At 40.9% G+C, this 26,190-nt stretch overlaps 1 protein-coding gene across 8 annotated transcripts in view; it reads left to right on the forward strand.

The window, feature by feature from the left end:
- FBXW7 (F-box and WD repeat domain containing 7) overlaps window positions 1-26,190 on the forward strand; it is a 274,003-nt gene that overhangs the window by 133,288 nt on the left and 114,525 nt on the right. Inside the window, exon 1 of one of the 8 annotated variants that reach the window (XM_030563531.1) lies at window positions 13,860-14,225. The exons of the other annotated variants lie outside the window; for them this stretch is intronic. Coding sequence (XP_030419391.1) covers window positions 14,079-14,225 — 147 coding nt within the window. The 5' untranslated portion in view covers window positions 13,860-14,078. Of the gene's footprint in view, window positions 1-13,859; window positions 14,226-26,190 lie in introns of those variants that run through there. 8 annotated transcript variants of the gene reach the window in all.

Below are 26,190 nucleotides of genomic sequence, written 5' to 3' on the forward strand. Positions count from 1 at the left end.
TTTTAAATAACGTATTTATGAAAGGATTACTGATTCTCAATTTGTCTGCACATTTTGTTGGTATTTTTAGATTCTCCACACACACATTAAAGAAATAACTCCAAAATTATGATTATATACCCTTTCTGTGGCTAGGGATGAGATAGCCTATAGAAACAGCTTTCTAAGAAGAATTGGTCCCAGGGAGCAAGTTTCACATGTTGATGACTCTGGCTAAGAAGCAACCACATCTCCTGTCTGTTACTATCTGAGGTGGGCATATGCTCCTCCCTTCTGCATTCAAAGGTGTGGGGTATGTTTCAGTTCCTCTTACAGGTAGAGCTAGGCCTGTGCTATTCGTTGCTCTACTAGTCTTGTCAAGTCTATAAATGGAGCAGGAAGAGTGCTAATTGACTCATGGGCCATGGATTCTGATTTTTGCAATGACAGGTAACTGTTACGGTGATCCCTCCTGAAATAGTCTGTAATTCATAAGAACTTAGCTACTGAGTAGCTCTTGCAAGGAAAAAGTTTGAAATCTCTAGCTGTTAATTATATCTGTTACATTAAAATGTCACGTGCAGTTACAAGAAATATTGTCATTTGTTCTATAATCTCTGCTATTTTCTGTTAATCTTTTTGTGGTCCCCATACTGCTTTTCTCTATGGTTTCCAGAGATAGTGCTTGAAAGTTGAATGACAAGTGACTGAGGATGTGTCTACACTAGAAACTTAAATCAACCAATATTAGGTAGACTTACAGCTCCTGCAGTAATTACTGTGAAGCTGTGTGTCGACGCTACCCTCCTTTAGTTGGTGGTGGTCTTCCTCACCAGGAATGCTTCCACCGACCTATGAGGGGCTGAGTAGGAAGTTGAGAGCCTGGTCTCTCAGCTCCACTGCCAGCTCCCTGCTCCTCCACAGGCTCCTGGGGGACTTGCTCCTCCCCTCTCCAGCCATGTAATTGACAAGATAGCCAATGTTCCTGGCCGGGGGCAGAGAGCAGAGCGGGGAGGAAGGTGCTGGGGGTCCAGGAGCAGGGTCCAGCTGCCCAGTTCTCTAGGGGAGTGGGGTGGGGGCGGCAACAGGGCTCTAGCTGCATAACTTTCTTGTCAGTTTCACGGCTCCTGCCTAACAAGACAGCTAACAGCCGATGTAAGTAAGGGAGTGTCTACACAGATGATATGTCACCCCAGTTATGCCGATATAAGTCCCAGGGATGTAAATGTTGTTTTAAAAGTTAACTGTTTAAATGATTAAAATTATATTGTTTAAACGGTTAACTGATTAAGGGGAGAAGGGCTGGGGTTCCAGGGGCTGGCATATGGCGGGGGCTTGGAGCCAGATCTGGCAGGGCCGTCCAGCAGCCGGGGGTTAATGGGTTAAGATCAGTTAACCCAGTGGTTCTCAAACTTTTGTACTGATGACCCCTTTCACATAGCAAGCATCTGAGTGAGAGCCCCCCCCCTTATAAATTAAAAACACTTTTTAATATATTTATATATTTAACATCATTATAAATACTGGAGGCAAAGTGGAGTTTGGGGTGGAGGATGACACTCACGTAATAACCTCATGACCCCCTGAGGGGTTCTGACCCCCAGTTTGAGAACCTCTAGGTTAACTGATAAGCCTTATAAAAGCCAGACCTGCTGCTGACTGTTTCTGGGGCGCAGTGCAGTGTCAGAACAGGTAGGGACTACTAGTTTTTATTGGCCAGCCACCAAGGCCCCTCGGTGCTGAGTAAGGCAACTCAATGCCTTGCGTTTGGCGACCCAGTACTAGGTCGCGACCTGAACTTTGAAAACCACTGAACTAGACAAGATATTGCAGTTTTTACTTCCATGCAGTTAGTTGAGGTTAACTTTATATCCCCCTCCTGGGGTTTACTTTGACTAGCTACATCAAGATAAAAGCTACAGTGCCTCGTCTGCACCCGTTTACATCAAGATAGCTAACGTATTGTAAAACCACACCTTTTTTTTGCTGTGATGACAAAGCCTGAATCTCAAATGCATGTATTCTGTTTTTCTCTGATCGTCACTGCCAAGACTCACTCAATGGTTTCTTGTGAAAATTGATTCACTCAAGACAGGCATGTGTGGTTCTTCCTCTAGCTTATCTGTTAATCTGTTTGTGGGGAGACTGCCAACACCTCCTCCAGAAGGCAAAATGCTAACATCTCTTAAACTTTTGTTAATAAATCATCTCTTGAATCAGAATCTCACAGATCATCACTGTCTCTAATCTCCAGTTTTTAAGGGAATATTATTGAAAAGGTGGCAATAATTAGAATCTTCCATTACATTGATTCCCTGAGCCTATGTGAAGCCCTATTGAAACCTAAAAATAGAGGTATCCCCACCACCTAGGTTGCTATGGCAGAGTAGTCTGATATAAAAGTAGTCTTAAATTACTAATTTATCTTAATTTAATTACCTGAAACAGTGTCTTGTAATGAATACAAACAGTATTGTGTGTGTCAATTGTACTTTTTTTAAAGCATTTCAAGTGAGATTATTTAAACCTATCAATTATACAGATATATGGTAATAACATTCATAAATGTAAATCATGAAAATGAGTCTGAGGAGATTTTCAGTATGCTTAAGAAGTACACATTGATACATGGCTTATCTAACAAATACATTTGGGAGCTCTGCCCCACTTAAAAATGCCATTTGTTCCTTATGTTGTTCTTGGCTATGTGGCAGGTGCTGTTGGCTGATGTGATCATTAGCCCAAATATCTCTCGACTGGAGTGATACAGCTGTATTTATCAGTGAATGTTGCTCTCAGAGTGTGGATTTAAAACTGCTTTGCTTTTTCTGACTTGGCTTAAATTGACATTACTTGTTATGAAACTCAATACAAATGGTCAGTCGAAGTGTGAAGAAAGTAAAACTTTTGCTGGTGAGTTTGCATTATATGAAAAAACAACAATCACTAACAATTCATTCAGTGTTAGCTTTATGTTTTTAGTAGTTGTAATTGTTTTACAGATCCTTATATTGAATGAAACCAATAATCAATGTGATTAAGTTAACTCTTTGCTTCTTATATGGAAGTGGTAACATATACTTGCAAAACTGTTGCATTTGGAATTGTCTTGCAGGGGGGTTGGTGGTTCCTGAAGGCCAAAGCTATGTTGAATGGGTACATCAGGACTATATTTTATCCGGTGGCATATTTGTTACTGTTGTCAGTTTCAGTAAAGTAATAGTAAAAAAATCTATCTCTTTGTCAACATTTATTTTCCAGTTTATATGAATATATGTTGTCATGTGACAAATGGTAAGTAAGTAGTAATATTCATATTTCTTTAAACCTGACTATGCATAGTACAACTTTCCTTTTGGTATATATTTTCTATCAGTTTTCAGTTCTGTGCCATGCAATCTTCATATTTGGAAGCAAAACTATTCCAGGTAAATCAGAGGAATACTTGGATAACAAGTAGCTAATGTGTATCACAGAGGAAAGAAACATTTTGACTCTTTATTTAATATCATAGTTATTTCTCTTTGGTGATATATGGTATCTGAGCTGTACCTAGGGTGACCAGATGTTAAGGGGAAAATATTAGGACCGCCAGGGGGTGGAGTAGGGTGGGTGTTTTACACTCACCCATCCGGGAGTTCGGTGGCAATTTGGCAGAGAGCCCTTCAGTCGTGGACGGTCTTCAGCAGTATTTTGGCGGCTGGTAATAAACCTTGCTGCCAAAGACAGAAGCACCTGCCGCCAAAATACCACCAAAGACCTTCCGCGACTGAAGGACTCTCTGCCAAATTGCCGCTGAAGACCAGGAAACAAAATATCGGGACAAATTGCATCACGATGGTACTCTGGTCGGGACGCAGGACAAACTCCTCAAAATCGGGACAGTCCCGATTTTATTGGGATGTCTGGTCACCCTAGGTGTACCTGAAGTTACTTATATCAGCGGCTATTAATGATCAATAAAGCCAGAATAGTTTGTGATGTCACTTACATTCTGTATAGATTTATTCTGTTGCTGTGAATTTTTTTGTTTTCTACCAAAAACCCATGTGAACATTTAACCACTGAGTCAATTGGGCAAGTTTAGCTTCCTTCCCCCCTCACCTCCACCTCCACCCGTACATCAAAATACAGAGAGTGTGGGAAATATTAAACTTTACCCCTCACAAATCCTGTAACTACTCTGTGTGAATTAAAGCCTCTTGTTTGTTGGATAAATATACGCTTAATACAGTTGTTTATATCTTTTCTCGAATTGTGTGGATAATTTAAACAATTGACAAATTGCAGTTTTCCTGATCACTTGTGAAAATTTTAATTTTAGCATTGTAACATTTTTGTACTTCATCCTAACCTGGTAATGTAAATTATTTAGTATATGGATTACTAAATAGTAACATTTGGTTTATATATGACTTTATATGAAAACCTCTGTGTGTGTGTGTGTGTGTGTGTGTGTGTGTGTGTGTGTGAGTATATTTTTTAAATACGCTGTTAGTTCTTTTTAAATTGGCTAGCTCACACATGACTCCCACTAGTTTTCCAGCCCAGGAAGGGCAATAGCTATACATTCCATGAATCTGCTGGTGGAAAGCACAGAACATACTTCTATCAGGCATTGATGCTGTTCTTACTCCCAGTTCTCATGATTAGATGGAAATGGTTGTAATTAAACCTACCCTTCCTTGTCTCCACTTTCTTACTTCTCTGCTCCCCCATCTTCTTCTTTAAGTTTCTTCAGTTGGTTACTGGAAGAGCTTGTGACAGCATGAAGATACAGTGATATGATTACTGATGGAATTCAGAGATCTGCCACCCATGTTGAATACTTCCAAACCTGACTGTATAGCAGTTCCTTTTCTCTGTGTAAGATGTCACTTGTCTTTACTTACCTCGTATATTTGGCCTTGGCTTATCAAAAGCTGTGACTTTCTCAGCCAAACTTCATTACCTGGCCATGTCTTACATAAAACTAAACAAGCAAGTTCTGAATTATAGGGTTGTTCAGTTTTTGGAATCAGTGTCTGCTATTCTCATCTGTGACATGGAAATATCATTTTGTTAACACTTACTAAATTTTATCATACCGTCTCAGTCCATGGTCTCTTTCTGCCAAAATGGACAGTGCTACAAATACTTGATGATATAGATATAGACGCACCATAGATTATCAGCAGTACTGAAACCCATAATTTTCAACACACAGCCACTGCCACTTGAAGTAAAGTAGTAATACTGTTAGCTGTGAGAAAGTAACAGTGTCTTATTTTTTTTTCTATATAGTCCAGCCTTTGGAAGGAGACTTAATCACACTAACATTTTGAACTGGACTGAGACGACCAGTTCACTTCACTTAGACTGACCTGAATATGGTTAACTATTTACTCAGAGGCGACATATGCTGCAAACCCTCTTACTAATTTCATGAGCTATCCAATTGTCCCTCAGTCAAATATAATTTAAAAAAATATATAGTACTTTACCTTCATTAAAAAGTCTGAGTAAAGTGTAACCCTGAAGATGAAAGGAATAACTATAAAGTGATACAGCTAATTAATTTAATGGTAGCTGTCTCAGGTGTTCGATTTTTGGGTCTGAAACTCATTGTTCCAGTCGAGAGTGATTCTTCTTCTGTTCAAGTCTGGACTTCATCAGAAATTAGGCTGTTCTGAAAGACTGGTCTGGGGCTTTCACCCTGCTACATCATTTTTGACCACAGGCAGCAGTACTTGCCCAAAAGTATGGAGGCCAAACTTCTTTTTAAAGAGCTGCTGTTACTATTACACAGATCAGCCATCAAGTACACTCAGGACTCTTGTGCTCTGAGCTATCATCCATAATCTGTCAAAGTTTATAAGGCGTAAGGAGGAGAAACGTAGAAGCAACTCCTAGTAACACGTCTCGTTTGATTCCTTGAAGTGTTACCAATTAACTCAAAAGTAGATTTTAGTCTTAAGAGGTAACCATTGTTGTACTTCATAGGAATGAATGACGCTTGAACAAATGAAAGAAAGCAAGAGTTTATATCAAAATATAAACAAGGGGGAGGTAGTAAAAGCCTGGGACAGCCGAGAATGTCAGCCCTTTCTTGGGCTACCTGCTTTTTTCTGTAACCCAGACATTCTTTACTTTGCATATTTTGAGCTATTATTAATAGCCTCACACCCCTTTGCAGTATGCTATTAACCAGCTGAGAAGGATTATATAGCTTAATTTGTCACTCTCATGTGAATGCCAGTGTAACAATTGGTTATATTACATTTGTTAGGTTTTATATGTATTTTATAGTTGTAGTAAGAAAAATGTAGTGGTCTTGTATTTAAGGTCTCTAGCAACAAAATGAATTATTTTCTTTATACATGTTAATAAACTGGAAATTTAATGCTAGTTACGTGTTCAGCCTTCCATTTTGGCATTGGTTAAACTCCAGAAATGGATGGAATTGTGCAAGTGAGGGCCTTCCTGTATTGTCTTATTTTATATAAGAAATATTTCTTTAGTCTGAATGAAAGGTGGTGGGATAGAAAGTTATACCACCAAAGAGTTACTGAACAGTACATATTGAGACTGACATTAACTAGTTATTTTCATCCTTTTAAGGCCTTTTTAGGGTTGCATTTTATAGTGAGAAGAGTGGGGGAAATCGTAGTTTTATTTTGAATGCTGTTTTTTTGTACCTAATTCTACATTTGTAAGTTCAACTTTCATGATGAAGAGATTGCATTAGGGTACTTGTATTAAGTGAATTGAAAAATACTATTTATTTTGTTTTTTACAGTGCAAATACTTGTAATAAAAATAAATATAAAGTGAGCACTGTACACTTTGTATTCTGTGTTGTAATTGAAACCAATATATTTGATAATGTAGAAAACATCCACAAATATTTACATTAATGGTATTCTATTATTGTTTAACAGCGTGATTAATCACGATTAATTTTTTTAATCACTTGACAGCCCTACTTTTTAGTAGCCCTTCCTAATGAACACTGATATGCCCTATTAAAGATTTTCAGTATTGTCTTGGGACTCTTTAATGCATACATAGGTAGTTTCTCATTGAAAATCATATAAATTGTTTAAATGTTAAAGTAGCATAATGATCATAATGTTTAATTTTTGATGTGTAAAGTTAATATTACAGGATATTAATTCTTCTTTTCCTGTTAAGTTCACATTTCCCTCCCCCAAATATTAGGGATTTGAGCTTTTAACCCATTGTTATAATGTTTTGAATGACCTGTCTACCTGTTCTAGCTTGTTTTAGTTTTCTTTTACGGTGCAACCACAGCATAAATAAGTAATCAGCAACTGAATTCTTGGATAACAACTGTAGGAGTTCTTTTTAACAGCTGGTGGAACCCTGAACAGACCAGAGAGTTAAACTTAATCATCAGACAAATCATGTTATAGCCAATAAAGATTGGCCAGACATTTCTAGAATATTTGTAAAATGTATGATGATGCAGTTGGGTTTATGTTACATATCTGAAATACTTCATCAAATATTTAATGAAGGAATGAAGGCAAGTGCTTTAAAATAGTTTATAAAAACAAGAAAGGGAAATAAAGTAAAGCTAGAAGATCTGTGGATTTAAAATAATTAAATTCTTTCATAGTCCTTTCCCAATTACAAATGATATAGTATATTCATCTAGTGATGGCAAAATTCAAGAAGAATGTAAGAATAAAATAGAATGGAAAGAATAACTACCATAATTTGTATTTTCCTTGACGTAATAAGGAAAAAATGAACATTATCGAACATTCATTCATTTACTTTTGGCAAACTGAGTATTGGTTACTAGGAAATGGAAACGTTTATTTTTGTTTGAACATATGCTCAGTTTTCCTTCCCTCCAGCTTTGTGTGTGTGTGTGTGTGTGTGTGTGTGTGTGTGTGTAGAACATAGTAGCATACATAAAAGATCTCATTGCTTCCCATCAAATATTTAACAGTAGTGGTCTCATAATAATGATTAAAGGTGAAATGTGCAGAATTTAAATCTAAAAATTCAGGGTTTTCAGTATCTATCTGGTCATTATTCTGTTTTCTTATAGTTTTCCTTAAGTGTTGGGAGAGAGTCTTACTTTCTTTTGACTGCTGATATGATCATTCCATTACTTATCCTTGGCCTACATACAGGTTTTGTACAGTATAACTATGCCAGTTGTGGGTAGGTGTTAACCATTCCTCTAGTCTGGAAGCAGTTTACCTATTTCCCTGCCTCTACGGAAACAAGCTATACTGGTATAAAGCACCTTCATGCCAACGTAACTGTGGGAGTGGTACCACATTAGCTATATCAATTAAAAACATTACAGCTTTCTAGTGTACGGAAGCCTTACTGGTAGCTTGGCTGATGAAAAGCTGGTTTCCACTCAGGAATTGTTCTCAGCAAAGTCAAAAGACTGGTTCTTGCACATCTGTAGGGAGATGAATGAGTGATGGACAAGGAATAAGACTTCTGTATAATGTCCAGTCAGACAAATCTAAGGCTTTCCAGAATTCTCTTATAGCTCACTAAGTATACAACAAAATAGCTCCAAATTGCAAATGGGAAGGGGGGAAAGGGGAGGTGGTGTATGTGTGTGTTTAAAAACAAAGAAATTGGTGAGGTTGTATTTTACAATGTTGCAATGATCTATTTTATCCATTTGAGGGCAACTGTTCACCAATGATAAGAACTCTGGGAAAAGCATGGTTTTGTTTTGTTTTGTTTTTCAACTTTCCTGTATCTGTAAATGATTAATTTAGCTCTTTATGAGGGAAAAATCACTACATCAGTACATACTTCACTTTTTTTTGTTTTTCTTTATTTTCTCAGTAATTATTAAAGTTAACGTTTCAGAACCGGGTAGCTAAAGTTACTTACCTCTAGCAGAGGATTCTGTAAAATTTCAAGCTGCTTGTTAATACAGGTAAGCCAAAATCCATTATTCTCAGAAATACTCACTGTCCTGTTTTTAATAGATTCTTCTTGGTCAGTTAGGATGAAAGAGTAAGCCCATTTAATAATACTTACTCAGTCAAAGGAAATACATTATTTTCTATAGAGCCTTATTAGTGATCCACTTTCTATTTCTTCAATCCAAAGGTAGTTCAAAGTTCTATCACTTATTATGTATCTGTATTTCAAAGTAGATTCTCTTCAGTGCTGTGTCCAGGAACTTTGTGGTTTTACAGGGTCTAACCAAAACAGGATAGCATTTGATGACAAACTGAGACCAAAACTTTCAAACACAAGTGCGTGAAGTTAGGCACCAGAATCAATGTTTATGTACATAAATAGAAGTCACCTGAATTTCAAAGAAGTTCCTTTTTTATTTTAATGAAAGTCAATGGGAGCAGCTTTTGAAGATGAAGCTTCTTTCATTTATTTGCCAGCATTTTATAGCACTATAACTCAAATTTTCAACTTATCCCACATATGCACATATCTAGTGGCTGGTATAAATAACACATTCCTATCAATGTTAGGAGAGCCTCCCCTTTCCATTTTCCTCTGCTTCTTTCACCCAGTTATTGCTTAAATTAGATTGTAAGATTTTCAGGCCAACGACATTCTCTTCTTTTGTGTTTGTGTAGCACCGTGGGGCCCATATACTGATTGGGTCCTCGAGATTAGTGTCTGTAATATGAGAAATAAATAACATTGTCTGCAGTCCAATAGTATGTAATAAGCCTGTGAGAGTGGAAGAGAAGTGGATATGTAGAAATGAAATTGGGACAACTTGTATCAGTTCAGCTAGTCAGTAATATTCGAGAGAGAAATAACATATTCAAAAACACAACAAAACCAATACACACACACACACACACACACACACACACAGAGCTCAGGTCTTGTCTAAACTTGAAAATTAATTAAGGTAAGGTCTGAACTTAAAGTGCAGTAGCTATTCCGAATAATTCTATATGTGGACACTTTTTTTTTTTTCTGGAACAAGTTATTTATCTTAATCCACTCTGAAAGTGATGATACCAGCCTCGATTGCGCACTTGTTTGAAAACTTAACAAGTGCCTTTTTGCTTTTTCCCATGTTGCCCCACAGTCTTGGGTGGGACTCCCTATGAACATCAGCAAAGCTACTGTATTATGCCTCCTCAAAACTCTTTTGCCTTGAGACCTACAAAGAAATTGATAAGGCTGCTGGTGTTCAGAGACCACAGCCTATCATGCTGACCAGTATTATCTCATTGTTTCCTTGTACTCCTGTCTGTTTGTATCCATTTGTTTTCTCTTGTCTCAGCCTTGTCAACTCTACACAGTTTTGTCAGCAAAAGGCAGCTTTTACAAAGCTACTTTTGGCAGCAAAACTCTGCTGTTTTGCCGACAAAATAAAACCACCTCAACAAGAGACATAAAGCTTTTTGCGGCAAAGTTAAAACGACAGTGTGTCAGTGTAGATGCTGCTGTTTGTTATACTGACATAACTGGCCTCCCCCAGTATCCCACAATGCCCGCTGTGACCGCTCTGCTCACTGCTTTGAACTCGGCTGCCCTGCAGGCATGCACCCCACAGGGAAGACCATGGAAGGAGGGATTGAGAAACCTGCATCATGTGACACTGCCCCATGATGCATTGCAAACCCTTCCCAAAGCACCCTGTAGCCAGTTGCAGTGAGATAGTGCACTGTGGGTAGCTGCTCTCTGTGTTGATGCACTTGTTGCAACTGTGGATGTCCTCTGCTGACAAGGAGCATAGCGTGGACATGCAGCAGCGATTTAATTACAGTGCTTTAATTAAAGCGGCATAACTTTTTTTGGCAAAACTGTAGTGTAGACAAGGCCTTATACTGAAATTGTAGGCTCATTGGGGCTGTGTAGTACAGCACATAGAACAATAGGGTCTTGGTCTATGACTAGGACTCCTCTATGGGCTATGGTAAAATACTACTAATATAACTAAGGTCTTCTGAAAATGTCATGTGCAGGTAAAACATGTATTGCTTTTATATTTATGCAGTTTTTTTTTTTAAAGATTGAGCTGGAAGAGTATCAGGCGTGAAGGGTTAAAGTATTACCAGAGCTCTTCTTTCATTTTTACGTTGTTAAACATTGGAGGGTTGTGTATATAAATGAGTGCATGAAGGGACATGTAAGATTTCTTAAGGATCATTGCACCAGGCACTGCATTTCACACAATACTAGGTTTGACTGTATTGTGATTGGTTTTTATCAACAGTGTCCTATGACAGGTTCACAGAATTAAGATAACGGTCGCAATTTTGCTCAGAAACGTTTTTTAAATTCAAGTAAAATTAAAAAAAAGTTTTAGTACAACAGATTGTCACAGAGTAGAAATTTCCAAGTAAACATGGTAAATCATAGCAAAAGCTTTTTTGACTAAATTTATCTTTCACTATTGAATGTTTTTATAATTTGAGTAAACTGATTACAAAAATCTGGAACATAATGGTCTGCATTGCCAGTTCTCGTGAAGAACCAGGTGATTTTGGCTGAGGCTACAGTCAGTCTTTCAATAGCATGAAAAGCTGCAGCCTTCCTGCAAGTTTCAGCCCTTTCTGAGGGGAAACCCCCTCTGATAGGTTGGCTTCCCTGCTTGCCAGTCTCCTGGGGAAGAGCAGCCATTCAGGGCTGCTGCAGGAAGCAGGCAGAACTCTTCCCCCTCTCTGCTCATGAGCTGGCATTATTTTGACAGGATGAGAAGAGAGAGCAGAAAGAGACCAGCAGCTCAGGGTGGCTCTGGGTCTCCCTCCATCCATGAAAAATGAATCTGCTCCTGCCTTTTCTCTCTCTCCAAAAGCACACCTGGGAAAGGAGAAAAGAGGACTCCACTGCATCTGGCTTGGTTGGGGAGGAGAAGAGGTGAGGTTGAGGGGGCAGAAGTGATGTGGGCACTGAGGAGGGGTGGATGACGTTAAGGTGAGCAGAACTGACGGAGCTAAAGGACGGTCTGATGTGGCAGAATTGATATGGGGACTATGAGACAGAATGAATTGCTGGGCTGTGACAGATGTGAAGGGAAGGGGGACACAGAATTATTAGAAATTTGGGGGCTAGGAAGAGGCTGGAAAATGCCACACCTTCAGGCAGCCAGCAAGAGCTTCAGCTGTGGTGGCCAAAATCATCTTAATAAACTGGCAACACAAATTGTCTCTTGCTCATACACAAACTCCCTCTGCTCACTTTTGGGCTAATATATTTTTTGAGTTTGATTTGTGATTTTTTTTTTTAAACTTTTAGGGTTGGTAATACAGGGTTTCCGTGTAGATTATAGATTAGAAATAGCAACGTTGTGAGATAAGCTTTTTCTTTATTTGGTCAACAATCTTCATTTAAACATTGAAAGTCTATAAGAATAATTGTTTTCTTAAAGACCTGAAGGCTTTTGTGATGGGATCCCTGGGGTGCAGCCTGGGTCTGTGGGAACGCTGTGCCCCCTGAACTCTCTGCAGCCTGGGCTGTCTCTCACAATACCTTGCTAGTGATCAGCAGCAGACCCCTCCGTGTGCTGTTATCACTCAGCACCAGGGCTGGCTCCAGGCACCAGCAGAGGAAGCATGTGCCTGGGGTGGCACATGCTAAGGAGCTGCATTCCATCCATTCTTGAGGTGGCACAGTCCAATGGCTTTTTAAAATTATATTGGCAGTTCCCACACCCAGCTAGATTTCACCCAGAGCCACTCATTGAATCACTCAGAGAAAGGCACCAGAGCCAAGTCCCTCCCAGTGCTGTACCTCAGGAATATACCATCTTGAACTGCTCAAAATGAGCAGTGCAAATTTATTGATTCACTGCTCTATCAATGGAACGTGGATATACACTAGCCTTTGCAAATCCAAGCAGATTACCAAACACTTCAGGCAAACTCAGTGGTAAAGATAAATAATTAAACAAATTTATTGAGTAGGAAAGATAGATTTTTAAGTGATTATAAATGATAGGCAAAAAGTGAGTTAGTTATCATAATAAAATAAAATATTAGAATGAAGTCTAAAGTCTCATCCCCATTAGACTGGACAACCTCTAGATTAAGCAGTTTTTCTCACCCCACTGGATATTACAGTTAATAGTACATAGATTTCACCCTTGAAACCTGGGCCAGTCTCCTCTGTTGGAGTCTAAAGTCTGCTCAGTGACCTTGTTGTTGCAGCATAGGTGGGGGCAGGAGGAAAGCCAACCATGGACCCCTTGTGTTCTGTTTTATATCCTCAGTCCCATGTGCTTGGAGGACACAAGTCCAGGCATGTCTGGTGGGCATTGTTTGAGTCCCCAGGCATAGTTGAGCAATTCCCCTGGTATGACCTCATGCAGGTGAGTCAGTGAATTGTAACTCCCTTGTTGGACAATGGCTGTTGATGGTTGTTTGACACCACGCCCAGGTGTTGGTTACTTTTCCTTTCTCTTGTCTCTGGGGAGCTATCATCTGGTTGATTCCCCAATTTACAGCATGTTTTAATGACAACCATACAACAGTCTCATAATTTCATATACACTAAAGATATACATATTTAGATAGAAGAATGACTTTCAGCTGATTATAACATTTTCCCACATAGAATGCTTTATATGCAATATCACAATTATATACAGATAAAGAACATGGGGGCTGCAAGATGCTACCCCAAAATATAGTATATCATAGCTTGATACTGTGGTAACACCTGAAGTGATTCAAAACTGAATTTGCCATTTTCCTCTCAAAGGACAAGTCTTCAATTTTTCTGTAAAGTCCTTGTGTAAGTGGGTTTGACTGTTAAAACTAAAAGCCGATGTGGTTTTTCTTTTTTTCTTTTTTTTTACTCTTATGCACCCCTTTCAGAAGATGGTGTCTTACTGATATTGCATGAGAAGTCCCCCAAGCTGTTTGATTGGCAAGAGCAGTCTGCCTTCACATTAGTAGTTTATAATTCCTGTCTATACTGGGATAGCTTGCACTTCACTAAGCAGCAGAGAAGTCCAGATACTTGGCAGGAGAAGGTTGAAAGACAAAGGCAGCAGGTTGTGGGGAGCTGACTCATCTGTTTGTAATCTTTATTTTTAAAAGAAATCATGCAATTTTGCTTTTAAATTTTTTAGCAATGGCCTTACATTGCTAATAGATTTGTGACCAAGCAAGAACAGTAAAATGTCAAAACCAGGAAAAGCTACCATAAACCATGGCTTGGTTCCTGTTGATCTTAAAAGTACAAAAGACCCTTTGCCACACCAAACTGTGATGAAGATATTTAGCATCAGCATCATTGCCCAGGGCCTCCCCTTCTGCCGGAGACGGGTAAGTTTAGAATTCTTAAAAATCTGAAGTTGCATTGCTTGGCCTAAAATATGCCTTGTTTTGGTGATTTCTGTCCACGAAGAAGAATTTAAATGTGTAGTGCATGTTATCTCTAGGTACTTCTCCTAGCACTTACATAATTTGATTTCAGTAATATTTGTGCTTCAGTTTGTAACTGAAAATCTACATATGTTGTCTTCAAGATATCCTGGAGCCTTGTTTTTTATTACACATTTAATGGAACGTGGCAAAGATCCTCTTTTAACAGTTAATACATTATATAGTATGTTGTTTGCAATTTATCTAAACTAAGTAAAATTTTTTTTTTTTTAGGTTCTCTTAAAAATAAGTGTCTGTTTTATTTACAGCTTTATGCTAAAATCAATTCCATACAGTTCTGAACTACTTTGGCACATGTGACTTGTTAGATACTTAAATAGGAAAGTCAAAGATCTTAAACTAATTTAATATAAATATTTTAAAGGTATCTTAAAGTTTAATCTTAATACTTTTTCAGTTCACAATAAAAGAGAGAACATTTTTGCTGTTACAGAAAATAAAAATAGCATGTGACTATGTGGAGGTTGTGATAGAGTTTATATATAGACAGTCCTAGACTGTCAAACTCTTATGCTACAGCCTCAATAACTGTAATAATAGTTATTCTAAAACACATTTTATGAAGGGAAAAGTTGGGGATTTGATCGCATTAAAAGTAATGTATATTTCATTGAATTTCCAAAATTAGTGAATGTTTTTTCCAATTTATCTGAATTTATATTATTCTTAAGCTCTTCGGCTTAAATGCTACTGAGTTCACACTTTTTAAAATAAAATGAATAGTTTTTCTTTTTTATTACTTCTTCAAATAAATCTGCTTTACCTCTTTTCATTACATTTTCATTAGAAGTATTCCTGAAGTGCTGAATAAGAATTGTTCAGTTTATTGAAATCAATTTAAAAAAACCTACTTTTGCAAATATGCAATTTTCATCTTGAATTTCAAAATAGGAGTTCTTTTGTTAGTAAACTTGTACATTTAATTAAGCTCAGTGGTAAAATAGTCTTTTTAGTAAGCAGTTGTCACAGAAACAAAAACTGATCAATACACTTGACGAAGAAGATTGCCCAGACCCTTTATATATGGAGAAATACATTGAAAGCTAGCATGTGGTACTGACCTAACCTATACAAAATAAATAAAAAAATAAGGAAAGAAAGGTGTATTCCTACCAGTTGTATATAGTGGATTAATACATTTATATTTCAGATTTATCATATTTTATTTCACATATGATCTCAATCAGTTTCAGACCTAAGAGTGCATTGATTGAAGGGTGAATAGGAACATTTTGTGGTAAATAGGTGGTAAATTGACTTAAACTCATTTTTCAGATAGGAGTTCTTCAAAAGTAGTAGACAAATGTAATGAAAAGCTGTTTGATTCACAAAATAAGCATGATAAAACACAAGTCTGTTGGCCTGTTAATTCTAATTTCTGTGTGTGCGCCTCATTAGGCTCATGTTAGCCTGGGCACAGCAGGTAAGAAAAATATGCAGAGAAGTAAAAATATTTTTTATCTTTTTAGGAGAAAAATGTTAAGTTCTTTTTGTGATATTTCCAAAAAGTGGCTATTTTAACATTTATTTATGCAATTTTTTAAATTGGTACCTCAAAAAGATAGTAATATTTTAGAAAAACTGTGGAAGCCACAGTTTGAAGAATTTAAAACATATTACAAATGTGGAAAATTATTATAAATGCATTTCTGAAAAGACACCCAACATTCCAAAGGCAGTCAGCTTAACCAATCAGCTGAGTTGTCTTAATTCATATTTAAGCAGGCAGTTCAGTGAAAGTTACTACAGGTTTCAGATCTTCTGTGGTTCCAAAGAATAGACTTACTTCATTTTATTTGACTAATAGGACAAAATTGGAGAATACTGAAACTAGAATTTACTAGCTTAATTGTCAAAGTATGCACATCTATTTTTAATTTAAGCGTCATTTATTTTAACTAATTTGTGTTATAAAACTACTAACTTTTATTAGATGGTCAGTAATAATGAGAGGGAGGGACTCTGCCTTTGCTCTCATTCCTAATAATGTACTCAATATTTGCATATATCTCATTCCAACTCTGTCCTTGTATGTGTGTGTACACACTATATATGTGTGTATAGCTATCTTTATATTCTAATTTTTTTTAAAGAGCCTTATTTGTCAGAAATGCTGACCACACAAATGTGCAGTGGAGTGCACTGGGGCGGATGCTGAGCGTCTCTAAAAATTGGGCTTAAATTAATATTACCATCTTTTTATAATTGTCTTTAAACCTACCCTGTGACATTTTCTTCAATTTCAAAGCCTAAACTACTTAAAAAAATAAATAAAAATAAAAAATAATGAAAGATTTAAGAGTTGCAACAGGAAACAGAGTTAGCATTTGAGTTATATGGCTTTAATTAATGTATGCTACTGTTTTACCACTTTATTATTAGACACTGGTAAACCCTAAGAAATGTTCATGTTTTGAGATCAGAGGTCTTAACCAATGTGTAGTTGCAATTCAGCTTTTCTTGATTAAGTGAGACTTATTCTTCTATAATGCTTCTTAAAAATAAAGAAATCAAAATTGTTCATCTAAATGCTTTTAAACTGATGATAAAACATATTGCACATTTGTCTGCAAATATTAGTTGCCTCCAAAGTTTTTTCAGAATAAGTGAATTTGAAATGTACTGATACCTACAGGTTTTTTCATTGCTTGTGTGCTGTTGATTCATTCAAACTCTGACCTGACTTAACTGATAATTAGCTTTTTCCTTCTCCAGACTCAAGGTTTTAACCCCCACACACTCAATCTTATGTCAAACTAACTAAAAAAAATCTAAAAAATGTGTTTAGTGATCATTAGGAGTACTTACATTATGAAATCTAACAGTTCATATCTCGTCCATCTCTTGCATTAGTTATATTCAGCTTCTGTTAAGCAGTTTACTGTAAATGTTCATAGGATGCAACAGCTGGATTTAAAACACTTCTAACTGTAATGCCTATTTGAGACGCATTTGAAAAATAATACTCTTTTAGCATTCTTTGTGTAGTACTTGAAAATAAACAGTATCAGTATAATAGGATAGTATTACATATAAATAAAATGGAAAGCTTAATTCGTATTGCCTATTGTCCCATCCCTGAAGAGATTAATGTGGTATCCTCTAAAATAGTGTGTCATTGTGGTCCCTGGTTTAATTGAAAACATCTTGTCTATAAACACTTCCTTAATGGAACTTGTTACATAATATGAACTAATAAAATCGTTGCACTCATTCTTTCACTTATTCTGCATATTATGTTTCACTTAATTATTCAATAGGACTAATTATTAATATGACTGATTGTTAATATGACTAATTATTAAAATTTACTTCAAAATAGTTGTGCATAATATGTGTGTTCATCTGCCGGTTGGTTCTGTTCCTCTTTTGGTTTATTTTTATGGGGGAAAAACTTCTCTGCATGTTAAGTTTCAGTACAGTTGCTCTTACATGTTGCTGTGTTATTTCTAGCATATTAAGTACGGCTTTTTATACAAACTGCAATGAGTCTAAGAATGTTTTAAATTTGAGAAATTAACAACTCAACTACTACTGTATGCAAGTAAACATTTTATTTCACATGACTTAATGTAGTACTGAATTGTTGCGGAGTATGAATTAGGTGTGTATCATATGCTATGTGACGTGTGTTTAACTGGAAAAATTGGGTCAATAAACTCACTCATTTCCAATGCCTATTCTTTGAGAAAAAGAGATCTCTAATGTACTGTATGTTTCAATGAAAATAAGGGCATTTTATTTGGATGTTTTACTTTTTAAAAGGTATGCTACTGAATTAGGTAACTGATAAAATCCTGATGATAGAATTCTTTTCTTCATATTGGCAGCATGCAAATCACCGTGTCTGCTTAATTTAGGGCAAAATTGTGTCTGGTCCTGGTGGATGGAAAGGAGGTGTCCTTGTCCCCCTTATGTGCAGCCTGTGTAGGATCCAGCTACAGTTGCAGCCTCTTGCTTTAGAGGACAGCCTGGCCCGCTCGCTCCCTCCATCCCCAGAGGTGAAATCCACTCCAAAGGGGATGGGGAGAGGGTGAGGCCTCCAGCCATTCACATCAGTTCTCAGAGTGAGACCAGTGCAGCAAGGAAGTAGGCTGTACCTCCTGAAGAAGTTGGGTACACTGTCTCCTTCATGTCAGGAGAATTCTCTCTCTCTCCCTTCTCCCTCAGACAGAATTGTTCTCCAAGCCCTCTGGGGTGGTGCAGTTCCACATCTTCTCTTTTCTGGGCTGTTTGCAATTTGCAAAATCTAGCCTTAGATTGTAAACTCATATCAGGGATGTGCCTTTGTTTCAATTTTAAAAAGTGGCCTTTTGTGACAACATATAAATAATACAGTTTATTCATATAGTAGTAAATGTAACGTTGGTCACATACACAATCCATTCAAATTTGTGTATGTATTGGGGGAAAAACGTATACATTACTTATATCGGCATTCACTGGTCTGTACATTACACATGGGTTAGGCCTGCTCATTCCACCATGATAAAACAGTTTAAAATCAGCTGCTCTGAGTTCAGATTTTCTCTGAGCTGCTATCGCACCAAACTCTGACCCCAGTTTACTGTTCCTCTACCTAAAAGAACAGATTTGTGTTGAGTGCTCTTCACTACAGAACTTTAGAGTGTGAGAACTTCCTTTTATAAAGTACTGGGAACTTAACATGAATTGGAATTGCAGTAATTTGAATCTGTTGACCTTATTTTTAAAGCATGCAGGGGAATCTGTATGCTGAATCTGCATCCCTTTTGGCTTTCATCTAATTCTTATGTGTCAGTGTGGCCTAGTTCAGGCTGCCATTTTACCAGTGTTTCCCAGGCTTCACTCATTTGTAGAGCCATATAATCCATACCATCAGTGCCAGTGGATCTTCAGGATTGCTTTCAGCTTCTTGAAAGAGTGTGTGTGTGAGTGCAGTCTAGCCCAGCCATTCTTTCTACTGGCTTTCTCAGCAATGCACTAGACTAGGGCAGTCTAGCCTTACTGTGCCAGCAGCCCATTCAAGTTGCTGATCTTCAGAAGATAAGCCTGAATTTCTCTGCATTAAAGTCATCCACATGGATGTGCCAGAGCAGTTGAGCATGGAAGACAGAAACCTCTCTCCTGTTGCCCTGTGTATTCATGTATGCCTTTCCCCTATTCCATCTAAACACCAGAATTGTTTTCAAAATAAGTCTCAATAAAGCATATATAATTCTGACCACATTAATGGATTCATAGACCATAGTTACATAGGTTCATAAAGGACGGCAATCACCAAATCTTGAAATCTTCTCTAGAATTCCCACAACCACCCTGACTTTCACAAGTATGAGTTTTGTTTGTGTGCTTGTTTTTTCTCCCCTCAAGCCTGAATGTCTGAGCCGTTAACATCAGACATATTCCTTTGCAACTGATAAATTTTCTATTAAAATGGCAGAAAGCTTCCATAACTCGAGCATGGAAGAGGACTTAGGGGGCGGTTAACCTGATACATAGATCTCATCCTAAATTTTCTCCAAATATCCATCCGAAAGCTAATCCAATTTCTTTTGAATACTATTGCCTGAATTATTTATTCAAGTTTTCTGATATCAGTCTCTTTATGTTTGATGTTTTCTTGAGAGCAGATCTCAAAACTTGCAGGGAAATTGTGACATTTCAGCCTAGTTTTGTTGGCCCTCGACAAACTGCCTTTAGGACTTCACATTTGTTTTGTCACTTCTTCTATAGTAATTATGTCTGATAGGATAAGAAAATTAGGTTCCTTAACTGACGGTTTCCATTTTCATTTTTTCCTTGAAAAAATACTGCTTATCCTAGGTCCTGGCTAAGTGAGTGTTGCTACTGAGTTTAGTGGGCTTTGGATCAGGCCCTAGGTATAGTCAAAAAGAACAGTGCATGACTACCAACAATTTTTTATTCCTTTTTTGGTCCTATGCCCCAAATATTTAGAGAGTTTCATGTTTTGTATGTGAAATGGGCTTTGAAATCTCTTTCCGTTAGACAAGAGTGTAGAGAAAGTCAGATATCTTTTTCTTTCTTCAGATGGGATTTAAAAAAGAAGTATGTGAAGGTCTCCAGTACAGTCTATCAGCAGATCAAATGAAAACATAAGCGTGCAAAGCAACCAGTAAAAACCCTTCTGAGCGCACCAAAGTGTACTCTCTGCAAGAGGCTTCTTAGAGTCGTGTGCTGAGAAGCATAGAACTTTGTACAGTGTGATTCGCAGTGTAGCCACAATGACACAAGTTGTGCATAAGTCCAGCAGAGAGAGACTTAATTTAAAGGGAGGAACTGCTTCTAGGGGGGAAAAATGAGCAAGTATATTCTATGAGTAATGTCCTGACTAGTGTCTGGTCTCCCTTAGAATGTAAAATTACATGTTAAGGAAACTAGTTTCTTTTTAAAAAAAAAAAAATCATATGTGTATGAATAACTAAAAATGTTCTGGTCAGCATACTTGCATCTTTAATAAAGTGCAATCTAAGGAAAGTTAACTGAAGAAGAAATTAATCATTTTTCTTACTACATTTGTAAGGATGCGAAACACAGTGAAATATATTAGAATCAAAGGTTAGTATGAAAGACTGGTGTGTAAGCCCTATGCACCACAGGCTCACCTCTTTCTCTGTTTATCTCTTCACTTCTTTTTCTCTTCCTAATACCCATACTCTTTTTTCCTCCTTCACAGCTAGCTCCTTCTCTTTCATTCTCACATGAAGTGACAGAACAGTGATTGGCCAGACGTGTCTCCTCCCTCCCCACAAAGAAAAGCTTCAAATTTCTTACTTTGCTCCATATGAGACAGCGGTGGTTTCTAATGGGGTACCTCTCTTTTCTCCTCCTACCTCTGCCCTCCATTTTCTCCACACAAAAACTGTGACTGCTATCAGCATACTTTCAGAGCATGTAAGTAGAGGAAAGAGGGCTAGAGAGAAGGTTGAAATGGCAGTAAAAGAAAAAAACAGGAAGTTTCCATGGTTCACTGTAACATATTGAAGAAATTAATTTTTTAAAAAGCCCATCAAGGCACCTCTTAGGTTGCACACAAATGCTTTGCACCTTCTGCATATGTTGTCCAAATACTCTCAACTAGAATGAAAGTTTAAGCAAAGAGCTTTCTTTAAAATTAACATTAACTAAAATGTTTCTGTTCACAGTACAGATTAAATGAATGTTCATACCCTATACAGCAAATAACACTTCTTCTTCGAGTGATTGCTCATATCCATTCCAGTTAGGTGTGCGCGCTGGAGGATTTTTACCCTAGCAACTCCGGTGGGTCGGCAGGTCGCCCCCTGGAGTGGCGCCGCCACGGCGCTGGATATATACCCCTGCCGACCCGTCCGCTCCTCAGTTCCTTCTTACCAACTGTGTCGGTCGTTGGAACAGTGGAGCGCGGCTTAGCTGTCCTCCACTTTCCTAGCTTCTCTCTGTTCGTCTAATTTCTAGTTGTGAATAGTTGACTTAGTTCTTAGTATCTTAGTTTTATAGTTTACAGTCGTTAGTTAGTTGTTGTAAATAGTTTAGTGGGGTTTAGGCTCGAGCCCTTCCCCGCATCTGGTGCCGGGGCCCATGCCCGGTTCACCAGGGTTTAAACTGTGCTCAGCCTGTAAAAAGCCGATGCCCACAAGCGATCCCCACAACTCTTGCTTAAAGTGCCTCAGGGAATCGCATATCTCCGACAAGTGCCGCATTTGCAAGGCCTTTAAGCCGCGGACTAAAAAGGAGAGGGACTTTCGGTTAAAGACTCTCCTTATGAAGGCAGCCCTTAACCCTCCGTCCTCGGCACCGAGCTCTGACAGCGCTTCTCCGGCACTGGACCGCGCCGGCCCCACCAAGACACCTTGGCACCGGCCTTCTTCGGTGCAGGGACCTGACCAAAGGCCTTCAACCTCTTCCACATCCTCGGTGCAGACTTCGCCGGATCGCCCAGCACCTACCCATGCTGCGAAACCGACACCTGTGGTACCGTCGACTCCAGTCCTGAGAGGGCCGTCAAGTCCGGTCCAGGAGAGCTCCCCGGTGAGACCCGTGGTCGAGCTGCGGTCCCCTCCACGCCGGAGATGTTCTCCTCGGCCAGGGACCTTATTGCCATGACTGAATCGGCCCTGCCTCAACCCCCGGCACCGCCGGTGCGGGTTCTCCAGTCCAGAGGCAAACCTGCCGCTATGAGGCCTCCTTCGATGGAGTTGACGAGCCGGCACCGATCCCGATCTAGGTCTCGGCACCGCTCCAGATCTCGTGGCCAGTCCCAATCTCAACACCGCTCGCAGTCCCGACACCGCTCACCCAGGCGGCACCGGTCGTACTCGCGGCGCAGATCCACCTCTTGTCCTGGTCGGTACTCTCAGTACCACTCCGGCTCCAAGCACCGCTCCCAGCACCGAGATTCTCGCAGCTGGTCCCGTCATAGACGGTCGAGATCCAGGTCGACCTCCCGGCACCGTGCTGGTTGCAGGTCCCAGTCTCGGTCTCAGCACCGATACGATTCCCGGTACCGATCCCGGCACCGAGGAGGTCTCCAATGATGGGAGCGAGGGACTCATACCAGCCTCGCTCAGCTCCTCCATGGCCATCCCGTCAGCTGTCCCTGTCCTCTCAGGCGGACAGTGTATACGCCCAGGACACTGATGTGCCTGCTGCCTTGTTCTGTGAGCCCCAGCCTCAGGAACATGGTCTGCAGCAGTGGGGGTTCTGGACACCCTGGGCGTACCATCAAGCCCAAGGCCCTCCCCCAGGTCCTCTGCATTCGATGGCCTCGGAACACAGGGCACCGGAGGCTACGATTACCCGCCCTCCCCCTCCTGCTATGGAGAAAAGGGTGACCCAGCCACAGGACTCCGAGCTCCCCAGGGAGACGGACACTTTGCTTCAGGTGGAGCCCTCTTCAGACCCGCTCGTTCCAGGTCTTTCATCTTCGTCCTGTCCTGACGAGGCGGTAGCTGGAACCTTGTCGACCAGCCCTCCTCCAATTGACCTCAGGGCCCACCAGGACCTCCTCAGGCGTGTTGCACAGAACATGAATTTACAAGCCGAGGAGGTCCCAGAGGTCCAAGATCCAGTAGTGGACATACTGTCATCTGATGCCCCCACTAGAGTGGCTCTCCCATTTATAAAAACCATACAGGCCAATGCCACTACAATATGGCAGTCTCTGGCCTCTGTTGCGCCCACTGCACGAGGAGTAGAGCGCAAGTACATGGTGCCCTCAAAGGGCTATGAATATCTATATGTACATCCTCCTCCTTGCTCCCTCGTTGTCCAGTCGGTTAACGAGAAGGAGCGCCATGGCCAGCAGGTCCCAGCTCCTAAATCAAAGTACGCGAGACGTATGGTCTTGCTTGGGCATAAAGTTTACTCTGCGGGAGCTCTCCAGCTCCGGGTGTCCAACCAGCAAGCCCTCCTTAGCCGCTATAGCTACAATACCTGGGCAGCGGCGGACAAATTTAAGGAGCTGATTCTACAGGATGCACGGCAGGAGTTCTCAGCGATCCTTGACGAGGGGAAAAAGGTCGCGAGAACTTCCCTCCAAGCTTCCCTGGACGCCGCGGACTCAGCCGCCCGGACTCTGGCCTCTGGCGTGACTATGCGCCGTATCTCGTGACTGCAGGTCTCTGGCCTCCCGCCGGAGCTCCAGCACACGATTCAAGACCTTCCATTCAAGGGTCAAGGACTATTTTTGGACAAAACTGACCCTAGGCTGCAAAGCCTAAAAGACAACAGGGTCATTATGCGTTCGTTAGGGATGCACACGCCCGTAACTCAGCGCAGGCCCTTCTGACCCCAACAGCACCGCCTTTACCCTCAACCCCGGCAGAGACAGGACTTTGTCTCCGGCGGCCATTTCTGCCTCGCTATCTGGCAATCAGGCAACCAAGGGGGCCAGAACCAAAGCTCCTCCAAGCCTCCCCCCGGGCCAAAACCTTCCTTTTGAAGGTGCGCCCGAGGGCGTTGTACCAGTTTCTTTAAAGGATCCGTCCCCACCCTTTTCCAACTGGTTTTCCTTCTTCCTCCCGGCGTGGTCCCAGATAATATCAGATCGTTGGGTCCTACGCACGTTGGAACTTGGATACCATCTGCAATTTATTTCAAACTCCCCTTCCACCCTCGTCCCTCTTCAGGGACCCCTCTCACGAGCAACTCCTCCTACAGGAGGTGCAAGCGCTCCTTGCCAAAGGAGCCATAGAGGAGGTACCAGAGCACGAACGGGACAAGGGGTTTTATTCCCGCTACTTCCTGATCCCCAAGGCGAAGGGGGGTCTCAGACCAATCCTCGATCTGCGGGAACTCAACAGATACATGGTAAAGTTGAAGTTCCGTATGGTATCCCTGGGGACCATTATCCCATCCCTGGATCTTGGAGACTGGTATGCCACCCTCGACATGCAAGATGCCTACTTCCACATAGCCATCTTTCCACCTCACAGGAGGTTCCTCCGGTTCGTGGTCAACCGGCAGCATTTTCAGTTCGCGGTCCTCCCGTTCGGCCTCTCTACAGCCCCAAGGGTATTCACCAAATGTATGGCTGTAGTCACCGCCCACTTTCGCCACAGTCGGATACACGTCTTTCCGTATCTAGATGACTGGCTTATCCGCGGGACCTCCAAGACGCGAGTCCTCAGTCACGTCCGCATTGTCAAGAACCTTTTCCTACATCTAGGTCTAATGATCAATGTGGAAAAATTGACTCTAATCCCCACTCAGAGGATAGAGTTTATTGGGGCCACCTTGGACTCGACTCTTACCAAAGCCTGCCTACCACTGCCGCGGTTCCAGGCTTTCACGGCCATCATCCGGAGGCTGCAAGCGGCGCCGCTAACTTTGGTACGCACTTGCCTCGCTCTCTTGGGCCACGTGGCGGCCTGCATGTTCGTAATGAACTATGCAAGACTGCGCCTACGGCCCCTCCAATCCTGGCTCAACTCGCAATACCGTCCAGCCAGGGATCCTACGGACATGGTCGTCACCATTCCCTCGACCGTGCTGGACTCCTTCCAGTGGTGGCTGGATCCCTCCATGGTGTGTGTGGGGCTCCCGTTCCACCCGCCCCAGCCCTCGGCATCCCTGACAATGGAAGCATCGTCCCTCGGTTGGGGGGCTCACCTTGGGCACCTACACACGCAAGGCCGTTGGTCAACTCACAAGCTGGATCTCCACATCAACGTCTGAGAGCGGTCCGCCTCGCTTGTCAGACTTCCGACAACACTTGCAGGGCCATTGTGTGTCGGTATTCACTGACAACACAACAGCCATGCACTATATAAACAGGGCGGCACGAGATCTTCACCCCTGTGCCAAGAAACCTTACATCTATGGGACTTCTATAGCCCATTCTATACACCTCGTCGCGTCCTTTCTCCCAGGAGTTCGGAACACGCTGGTGGATCGCCTCAGCAGATCCTTCCTGTCCCACAAATGGTCGCTTCACCCGGACGTTGCCCTTTCACTCTTCCAGAAGTGGGGGTTTCCCCGGATAGACCTCTTTGCATCCCGAGGGAACAGGAAATGCCAGATGTTCTGCTCCTTTCAAGGCCTTTCACTGGGTTCAATGGCGGACGCCTTCCTTGTGCCATGGACGACGCACCCGCTCTACGCCTTTCCACTGTTTCCACTCGTCCACAGGGTCCTACTGAAAGCACGCAGGGACAAAGCCCGCTTGATCATGATAGCTCCAGCGTGGCCTCGGCAGCACTGGTACACCATGCTGCTAGACCTGTCCGTAGCCGACCCCATTCCCCTGCCTCTTCACTTGGACCTGATTACCCAGGACCACGGCAAGCTCCGTCACCCGGACCTTCAGTCGCTCCACTTCACGGTGTGGCTCCTGCGTGGCTGACTCACTCTGAGCTGCGTTGCT

The sequence above is a fragment of the Gopherus evgoodei genome, chromosome 5 (assembly GCF_007399415.2).
Source record: "Gopherus evgoodei ecotype Sinaloan lineage chromosome 5, rGopEvg1_v1.p, whole genome shotgun sequence".
Lineage (NCBI taxonomy): Eukaryota > Metazoa > Chordata > Testudines > Testudinidae > Gopherus > Gopherus evgoodei.